Below are 10570 nucleotides of genomic sequence, written 5' to 3'. Positions count from 1 at the left end.
ATCATAGTAGATGCTACAAGCAACATATTTGCTTAAATAAAAAAACATATATTTACACCAGTAAACACTATTTGATTTGTGATTAAATTATTTCAATACAACCACAAATATTAGTACAAGTGCCATTTTTTTATATAAATGTCCGAACATGTACGGACCATACTTGTACAGCCATACTCCTTTGAGGAAATTTTGGTGCGGCCGTACATGTACGGCCACACTCCTGGACAGATTAAAAGTCACATAGCTTATTAGTCCATGCAAATTAGATAAATCAAACTATTTATATCTTCACCCCTGTTTTTTTTTCAACATTAGAATTCACTGGCACCTCAACTAGTTTAAATGGTTATATTAAAAATATAAAATGACAAAAATAAGACTTTAGTATTTTCATTTTTAAAACCTTTTTAATAAATCATGAATCCTTACAATTTTTTTAATGTGTACCATAATATTGAATGTGATTTTGCGAGTAAAAAATATTTTTAAGATAAATGTGATGGTATTTTTTTACGTTGTGTGGTGACGACAGCCTTACTCCAGTACCTCCGGGACATTCTCCATCACTTATTTTGGAGAAAGCTGAAACATAAAAATAAACATTCAGTGTTTTTTTTACTATTTATCAGTGTATTTTTTATTTTACTTTTTAAATTATAAATTCATGAAAAATCTTAAATTTATCTAACTAATAAACTACCTAATAATCACGCTGTTTCTCTGCAGGAGTAAACAGAGATAATAGAACGCCACACCACTATGTCTTTGCAAACATTCTTCACCTCTCCACATTCTAGCTTCTCTTCAAACATCCCCGCCGATTCTTCTGACTCTTGACCTGACTGATTTCAAGTATTTGACAAACTAGATCATGCCAAGTTTTGCTCCTATTACCAACCACATTCCCTCTCTTCACTTATTAGATTCGCATGCCCAAACCATCTCACACACCTTAAATTTGATCGATAATGCTTATCTTAGCGTTGCATTCTTTCTGTACATCACCATTCAAATATCTATCATACAACGTTTTGTCTCTGCTCCTAATTCCTGCTACATCACCTCATTTTTGCTCTTCTACTCCTCTCAAATCTATCTCAATCTACTATAAAATATACTCGTATTCAGAAATCGTATGTCGCTTATATTATTTAAAATTTATATCCACTTATCTATTGTTGTAATACCGTAATGTAATAATGATACGGAAATGTTATGATGATGAGGAATGGATCAAAACACTTAACACAGTACGGCTGTCCAAACTTAAAACACAGTAAGGGACATTTTTTGTAGTACGTTTTTTTTGCATTTTTGGACTAAGTAGCATCTACTTATTTAAAAAAATGTCCCTTACTGTGTTTTGAGTTTGGATAGCCGAGTAGGTTTAGTGAAATAGTGGTATTTACCACAGAAATTAAAAATTGAATGATATTATGTATATTTTTAATAGATATCCACTCATCTAGCATTGTAACAACGTAATGTGATGATGATACGGACATGTGATGATAATGCGGAATGAAACAAAACACGCGACACAGTAGGTTTAAAGAAATAGTGGTATTTACCAAGTGAAACTGAAATTAAAAATGGAATGATTTATTTAATTTTTAATTGATATCCACTCATCTAGCATTGTAACAACATAATGTGATTATGATACGTACATGTGATGATTCGGAATGAATCGAAATACGTAACAAAGTAGATTTAAAGAAATAGTGGTATATACCAAGTTAAACTGAAATTAAAAATGGAATGATATTATTTATATTTTTAATTGATATCCTTTCATCTAGCATTGTAACAACGTAATGTGATGATGATACGGACATGTGATGATAATGCGGAATGAAACGAAACACGTGACACAGTAGATTTACAGAAATAGTGGTATTAACCAAGTGAAACTGAAATTAAAAATGGAATGATATTATTTATATTTTTAATTGATATCCACTCATCTAGCATTGTAACAACGTAATGTGATGATGATACGGACATGTGATGATAATGCGGAATGAAACGAAACACGTGACACAGTAGATTTACAGAAATAGTGGTATTAACCAAGTGAAACTGAAATTAAAAATGGAATGATATTATTTATATTTTTAATTGATATCCACTCATCTAGCATTGTAACAACGTAATGTGATGATGATACGGACATGTGATGATAATGCGGAATGAAACGAAACACGTGACACAGTAGATTTACAGAAATATTGGTATTAACCAAGTGAAACTGAAATTAAAAATGGAATGATATTATTTATATTTTTAATTGATATCCACTCATCTAGCATTGTAACAACGTAATGTGATCATGATACGTACATGTGATGATTCGGAATGAATCGAAATATGTAACACAGTAGATTTACAGAAATAGTGGTATAAACCAAGTGAAACTGAAATTAAAAATGGAATGATATTATTTATATTTTTAATTGATATCCACTCATCTAGCATTGTAACAACGTAATGTGATCATGATACGTACATGTGATGATTCGGAATGAATCGAAATATGTAACACAGTAGATTTACAGAAATAGTGGTATAAACCAAGTGAAACTGAAATTAAAAATGGAATGATATTATTTATATTTTTAATTGATATCCACTCATCTAGTGTTGTAACACCGTAATATGATGATGATGTGGAAATTATGATGATCCGGAATGGATCGAAATACGTTGTTACGTATTTTGTTAAGTAGATTTGAATAAATAGTGGCATTTACCAAGAGATATTAAATAAAAAATGGAAAGATCAAAGAAAAAAGGAAATGATTAATTAATAAAAAAATAATTTCAATTACTTTCGCTCTTGTCGCAGTTGTAGTTGTTCATGACGCACAGGTTCCCGAAGGACTGGGGTTTGACTCCCTGTTTACCAGCACAGATTGGTTTATACTCCGCGCCAGAGCATTCTCCCATGCAGGCCTTCTTCCTGGCGGCTTCCTTCTTAGCCTCCTTCAGGTCCTTAGCTGGTGACCCCATGGCCAAAGCCACCAAGCAGAGAGCTGTAATATAACACACAAAGTATATTTCAGATTCAATTTTTGTACTGTCATTTCTATGGAAACTGCAATTTATATAGTATAATTATAAAGTTTTTTTATACTTTTATTCCTCGCCAATTATTCCTACTCCTGACCTAACTAATTCAAGTATTTGACATGCCAAGTTTTCCTCGGTCTTCCTTTGCTCCTATTTCTAACCACATTTGTCTCATAAAATTGTTTTACTGTTCTTTCCTTCGTTGCGCATGTCCAAACCATCTGTTATATATTGTTTCGGCATTTACTGTGTGGTAAAATATTAAAAAATTACAAATAAAATACTTGTTTTTTACCACTTGAGTATTATATTTTAACGACTAGTTTCGGAAGCTACATTTACATCATTGTCATGTAGATGGAAGCATCTGTAGTTTCCAAAACTAGCCGCTAAAATAAAATACTCAAGTGGTAAAAAACAAGTGTTTTATTTTTAAGCCTAACCATCTCAATACACCATTCTTAATTTTATCGTTTACCTCAGCCATGCATTTTTTTTTATTTCATCATTCGGTCTACTTTACATCGTTTAGACACTCATTCGTCTGAGAGATTCAGCATCAGTCTACTTTCTTACTTATTTTACCAACTTCATGTTTCACTTGCATACATTAATATTACTCAGCTTTGAGAAATACTTTACCCATCGTTTACTTGGCTTTGAGAATAGATGTCTACGAATAATTTTGTATTTTTTAGAAGTGATTTGATTTTGTAAGGAGCAAAAAAATACGTCTAAATACGCAGAAACCCATGATCACAACTGTCATCGAGAAAAGGAGAACTACATAATTGGCTAGGCCATGTATCTAGAATCGCCATCAAGTTTCCCTCTTTTACAAGTCAACTGGTTCCCGCCACCCAGGAAGTCCGCTGCCAATAATCATCTTATTTTGTAGCTACTAAATATTGATACACACAAAAACATAATATAAATACACTGTTTGGTTTAAAAATTTTATAAAATAAAAATGTGTAAAAATAGATATGAGGTGATACTTTACGACCTCTGAGACAATTTTTTATCTGTTCATGTTTATCTTGTGAGAAAGTAAACGTTAATTGATTACGAAACGTATTTTTTATTTTACTTTCTTATTGGCAAATGTATTCGTATGTATGAATATTAATCCAGTCAAACGTATCTACCAAATAAATCTACGAAATATGAGTTTATTTTCTTTAGTTCATAACATGTATGCAGATAAACTCAATCTATTCTAATATTTTCACATTTCGACATCTCAACATTGATGAAGAAAAATATGCAAGTCTGTGTATTTACAGGGCTTGTTACCTGTCAGGCTGGTTAAGTGATTACACACCATTCTACTATAATTGACAACCACACTAATAAAATTTATAACTCCTAGATATATTGATCAATCTCATGACACAATACATACGAACTTACAACAATCATCAATGCTGGATTGAGAAAGCTTTTATTTAGCAGACAGATTTTTATTTGCATGCAAGATCTGAACCTCAGATTATTTTTATATACTGGGAAACACATTACAACATGATTTTCAAATTGTACATATCGCTCACTCCTTTTAAGAACGTCATAAAACAAAAAACTTGATTTTTCAGGAGAACGTTTTTAAAGTTTAAAAATATAATACAATGTATTAAAAAGAAATATCAAGCCGCTTATTGAACTTTTTACTGTGCAACAGATCTTTTTAGGTAAAATCTGAAGGTTTTTTCCCATTTGAGAAATATTTAGTATATTTCTAAAAAAATTAAACAATACCTTATCTTTAAAATGCAAAACAATACTTTCTGCCCTGTAGCGGGTAAATATTTAGTTAAAAATATGTCTTTTTCTGGGATATAGTACATTTTCTGGGCATTCCGAAAACATGCACAACTGAAAATTGACGATTTTCGATTTATGACGTTCTTGAAAGGAGTGATCGATATGTAGCTTGTAATAAGGCAGTTGGTAAATACCAATCAATTAAACTTAGATTTATAATGAATAGATTTACCAAAAAGTTACTTCCCAATTAATTAATCAAAATATTTAGACACACTCAAAAAGATGTGAATAAATATTTTCAATTTATAACAATTTCCCCAAAATACGAATTAAATAGTATTCTTCTGTTCGTGTCATGTCAGGTCCCCTGACGTCGACTATCATTTGAGAGTAATTATCCTTGTCTTGGACAACTCTAAACAGCGCCTCGACGGTCCTGATCCCCTTCCGATCTCGTATATTCCGGAGCCAGGAGATCTGTCTTCTGCCCACATCTCGTCGACCCTCTAATTTGTCTTTTATGATTAGGTACAATAGCTCGTACTTGTCTCCTCTCAGCACACGCCCCAGATAAGACACCTTCCTGACCTTGATATCAGTCAGCGACCGTCTCCCTGCTCTTGTTCTTTGGAGTACATTTACGTTGCTGACCATATCGATCAATGCAATACGTAGCATTCTACGATGTAGACACAGTTTTAATGATTCTAGGCGGTTCATAGTGCTGTTTTTGAGGGTCCACGATTCAACTTCAACTTATGGAAGTACTGAGCAGACATAACACGTAACCATTTTCTACCAAGGCTTCAGATTGAGGCTGTCGTTAGAAAATGTATTTCTCGTTTCATTCAAAACTATACGAGCAGCCTCTCTTCTGCAATTTACTTTGGTTTCCGCGTTTTCAACAAGGTAACATATCGTTAAATTCAAACAGTTACAATTACATTTATTTTCACGGTAAAACGAAATAAATTTACAAATGTTTTGTATTTTTTATGTCATGGATTTATTAAATATTTAATATATGTACTTATTATTTTATATTTATTTATGTAGGATGGTACTTCCCCGTGATATTAAATTACGTGTTATTATGTCGAAGCGGAGGACGAACATATCATTATGCCGAATTCAACATTCTGAATTGATGAGAACGTAACAATAGCGTTAATAACATAATGCGATACAGTTGCGTTGTAGAGGAAATTACTACCTATTTTTTTCCTTTTATATTATTCCAGCGAGATTTTAGCATACGAAAATAAACCTCTTCTTTATATACTTGTATAGGTATAATATACAATATGAGTACATTGTATCGATTAGGAAAACATGCTACCCACAGTATACGAATAAGGTGTCATCCGAAAAAAGATAGCAAAACTAATCATAATTCCCCGTAGGGATAGGCAGAGACTATAGATCGCGTCACCAATCTGTCTTTGCAAATAATCTTCACCTCTTCCATATTCACGCATCTCCTCATGAAAATATCATTAAGTCACCTACTGCGTATTTTTCCAAGAGAATTCATATTTCTCATTTATTTACTTATTGTTATTTCTTTAAAACATTTTTCATTACAAACTTTATAATTTATATGCCATATGAACTTTAGAGGCATGCAAACTTCACTTCAATGCTTGAAAAAAAGAAATAATTATTTTTATCTGAATCTTATATACTACCACCGTGGTTTTATGGTATACAAGATTTACGTGTATTTGTTACTATACCGATTATACGTGTATTCTATTATTATTCTTTTTCTCCTATTACTTAGTCGTAAATAAAAGAACATAACATAAAAATAAAGTTGTCTGATATTTCAAGTATCTGTTTAAGGTAACGTATTAATAAAAACATAAAAACCACATTGTAATGAACCTGGATCATATATAGTAGCCGAACATTCTAACCACTAAACTTCACTTAGAAGGTGGAATAAATTTCATAATCGTTTTTCGCAACCAACAATTTCATTTTCGAGACGAAAAAAGTATTTTACATTAATTTGTGTGTTGTGACTTTTTGCAAAAGATAAAATAAACGGTATAATTGTCAGTTAGAAGCCCAAACCAAACCCCAAAGCCAGTAATTTGAATATGTAATGTGTTACTGAATTAATTCAACTTTCACAAAAATACTTCTCATTTTCTTCAACCCGTTCTCTTATTTTAAACAGTAAATTTAACATTTTATTTTTTGAAATCTCATCAAAGATGAAGAAGAATATGGAAGTTTGAACATTTACGGGGCTGACGACCCTCATAGGCTGGTTTAAGTAATCACTTTACACACGTGTAACATTCACCAATTCTACCCATTATTGACAACCACACTACTCAAATTCTTGGAAGTTCTATATATTTGAACCAATTTAGAAACCTTGTTCTTGAATCACTAGAACTTCACTAGAGACGTCTATTGGTGAGATGTAAAGAAGTTTTTACTAAGCAGAAACTCTTATAATAGTATTCTTCTTCATCTTTGATGAGATGTTAAAAAATAATATGAAAATAACTCCTGTAATTGGAGATAATCATTTTGTGAACAAGTATTTGGGCACACTCAAAATGTTGTAAGTAAATTTAACACTTGTTTTTGGAATTATAACCAACAAATACCAAATATCTTTTTGTTTGACGTTAATGGGGTAATTGTGCTATTACGTAGAAAATCTACTATTGAACATAACACAAGTTTTTCTAAACTAAATTGTTTAAATCGCTTTTAATCGCTTTTAATCGCTTGAATGCAAACCTTGCTTGCACAATTAAAATGCCCATAAACATGTTTTAGTTAATCCTTTCCATGTGTGTTTTAAATGTTTATAATAATGTTGAACGTACGCATACGTAGTATTTGCGTTATTAAGTTTTTAAATATCATGTTCAGAATATTTTTTTACAAATTACATGCAAATCTTTTTTATTATATAAAGTTATATTCTTCACTTATACATTTGATCCAAAGTCTCTCGGGAAATTTAGTATTTCTGGAAAAAAATAAAGGTTCAATTTATGGATACAATATTCATGGTATATCTTATTAATGTCCACTTGTGTAGTGAGGCAGTAAGCGCATCTTGTGGAGGTCCCAGGTTTGACTCCCAATATGCTCAAAATGACAACTTAATGTAAATAAGCAATTATTCACTCAAAATAAAAACTTGCACAATTTGGCAAAAATATTTACAAATTTTGTTTTTTTTTCGAATTTCACTCATCAACTAATAAATTAAATCAAGCATATGTATTGCATCTGTATAATCAGATAAATTCACAGTTTTTTCTTTGACTGAAAACATCAAAGAGAATTCACGGTTTTTTCGAAAATCGTTTTTCAATATAAATTTATTGATTTATATTGCTCAATTTAATCAAATGAATTTCAAAAGAGTACCATAATAAATTCATTTGATCTCTAACATAGATACAAATACATAATAAAATCAGATCCGACCTTTTGGAAGGGTTGAAGTCGTTCAATAAACGAATTAGCCAAATCAAATGGAGCGCCTGAAAACATCCTGAAAGGTATAAAAAGCCAGCCCTACGCATAATTTTGTTTACCGGTAAATGTCATATTGTTTATCAATTTCAGAGACATCCATATTTTTATTGAATACGGTATTTTATACAGGCATATTGAATAGTTTTTGTTATTAGAATTAACAATAGACTTTAATTTAGTCATTTTACATTTTGGAGAACACTTTATATTTTACTGCTCAAATACTCAACCAAGGATACTACCGTCTGCCAAGTTTTAAAATCTATCAAATTACAATCCACATTCAAAAGAAATCTAACTACAGTACATATAAATATCTTTAAAAATTAATTTAATATGGGAGTTCAAATGGACAAAATTTTGAACGTTATACTCGTATATAAAGTGATCGCTTAAGATAACTAAATGCCAGATCGTGATGTTCAGACTTCCATAGACGTTTCATCTTAAGTTAAGATATGGAAAAAATATAAGTAATTAAAATAGAGTGTAAAAAATATAAGTAATTAAAAAAACTCTAGACAAAAGTCTAGAGTTTTTACTTTTGAACTACATTATAATGACTTTAAACATAACGAGTTAATCCACTCACATTTAGGTATATGATATAAAACTTATGTTGAAGTTTAAGTTTGGACACGATAAGCAGTGTTGCATAAGCCATATCTAGATTTCATTGTGACGTGGAAGTCAGGTAATTAAAAAAATATGTATTAAAATATTATTATATGTATAGAATATGTATAAAATGAGTATTTTGGAGCCATATGAAAGTTTTATTCAAATATGTAACATTGCCACTAAAACCACTTTTTCTTAATATTTGTAAGTATGTCTTTATATAATATATTCATTTAAATAGTAAGTATAAGTGTAACATAAATATTAAACTACATATTTAAACGTATTCATGTACTAGATAATAAATAATAAAAAAATGAGTTACTGTTTTTTTTAGTAAACATGCAGTTTGTAAAGGGTTAAACCGGTTAAATCCTATGAAATCGTAATCATAACCTGCAAACCAAACTGAGTTTGATACGCAAGCAATATAGTAAAAAAAAACTAACCTAAAACAACGACGAAACTCGACTTCATTGCGACAGTTGGTCCTTCACAGATGTCTGAAATCGGAAAGCGAGCGATCCTTTTGTCTCCGTAACGAGCTTTCCGAGCAATGAAACAAATTGTCACTTAGATAAACGGCTTCCCCAATACGGTAGCGATATTATTGCGCTGCTGATGGTCGAGTACTGCTCGCTCTCGCAGTTAGTCTCACTTTATATACCCGTTTGTGTTAATCTGCATACAAAGCGCCAATCACAGCATCACTAGGAGTATTGGACCGACACGTACTGTGCTAAAACTAACGACAAATAGCGCGGAGAACCGTCGGACAATGGAGATAAAATCATGCCATTTTGTTTGTATACAGTATATACTGTGGATATGCTTCACTCTTCCGCCATTAGGCTCTTCACAACTAGTCCCAGAATGATACACCATCAAATTAATTTACCGTTCGACACCTACTGAGTCCACAGGCCCCTGACGTGCTAAGCACGTATGGAGTATCTGCATTCGGAGAAATAAGTTATTTTATATTATTATGTTTTATTCTCAATATTGTTAATATTTAAACCATTTACTTTGCGGTTAGTCATTTTAACCTTTATATTTTTTTTACTAAAATGTTTGTAATATTAGTATATAACCACTCACCGACATTTTTATGTCTACCGGTTTCGAGACGTACCCGTCTCTTCGTCAGAACAATCATTGTAACAGTTTCATGGTGGTGACGGGTAGTTTTGTTTACATGCTGTTGTAGTGATTGTCCTGACAAAGAGGCGGGTACATCTCGAAACCGGTAAACATAAATATCTTGGTGAGTGGTTATATACTAATATTACTAGCATTTTATATATTTTACCGTGATCGGTTGAAATATTCACATCTTCCAGGCACTTCGTGTCAAAAAAGGCAGCGATAATCAAAACATGTTTTTATAGAAATTTTGGTTAATATCTCTAGTTATACTAAACATATTTCAAACACGTGTCACAAATGATTTTAAGTAATAGTGGGATAAAAAAAATACCACACTTTTTTATTCAATAATTTTTACTTCCAAATCCTTGTTCACTAATTTGGATATTTCCACTAACGAGTCATTTTTACAACATTTTGAGTGTGTCCAAATACTTGTTCA

At 31.3% G+C, this 10570-nt stretch overlaps 1 protein-coding gene across 1 annotated transcript; it reads right to left on the bottom strand.

Annotated features, from left to right (window-relative positions):
- Window positions 1-390: 390 nt before the first annotated feature.
- LOC148308761 (uncharacterized) lies at window positions 391-9615 on the bottom strand. Its single transcript, XM_088261193.1, has 3 exons — window positions 9429-9615; window positions 2835-3038; window positions 391-585 (listed from the first exon to the last, which is right to left on the bottom strand). Exons 1-3 carry the CDS (start codon window positions 9454-9456, stop codon window positions 440-442), a joined length of 378 nt encoding a protein of 125 aa, XP_088117319.1. The 5' UTR covers window positions 9457-9615; the 3' UTR covers window positions 391-439.
- Window positions 9616-10570: the final 955 nt, after the last annotated feature.

This window comes from Brachycentrus maculatus, unplaced genomic scaffold (assembly GCF_059751285.1).
Source record: "Brachycentrus maculatus isolate JH-2025_06_01 unplaced genomic scaffold, ASM5975128v1 h1tg000150l, whole genome shotgun sequence".
Lineage (NCBI taxonomy): Eukaryota > Metazoa > Arthropoda > Insecta > Trichoptera > Brachycentridae > Brachycentrus > Brachycentrus maculatus.
This window is presented reverse-complemented; position numbering and strand designations above follow the sequence as displayed.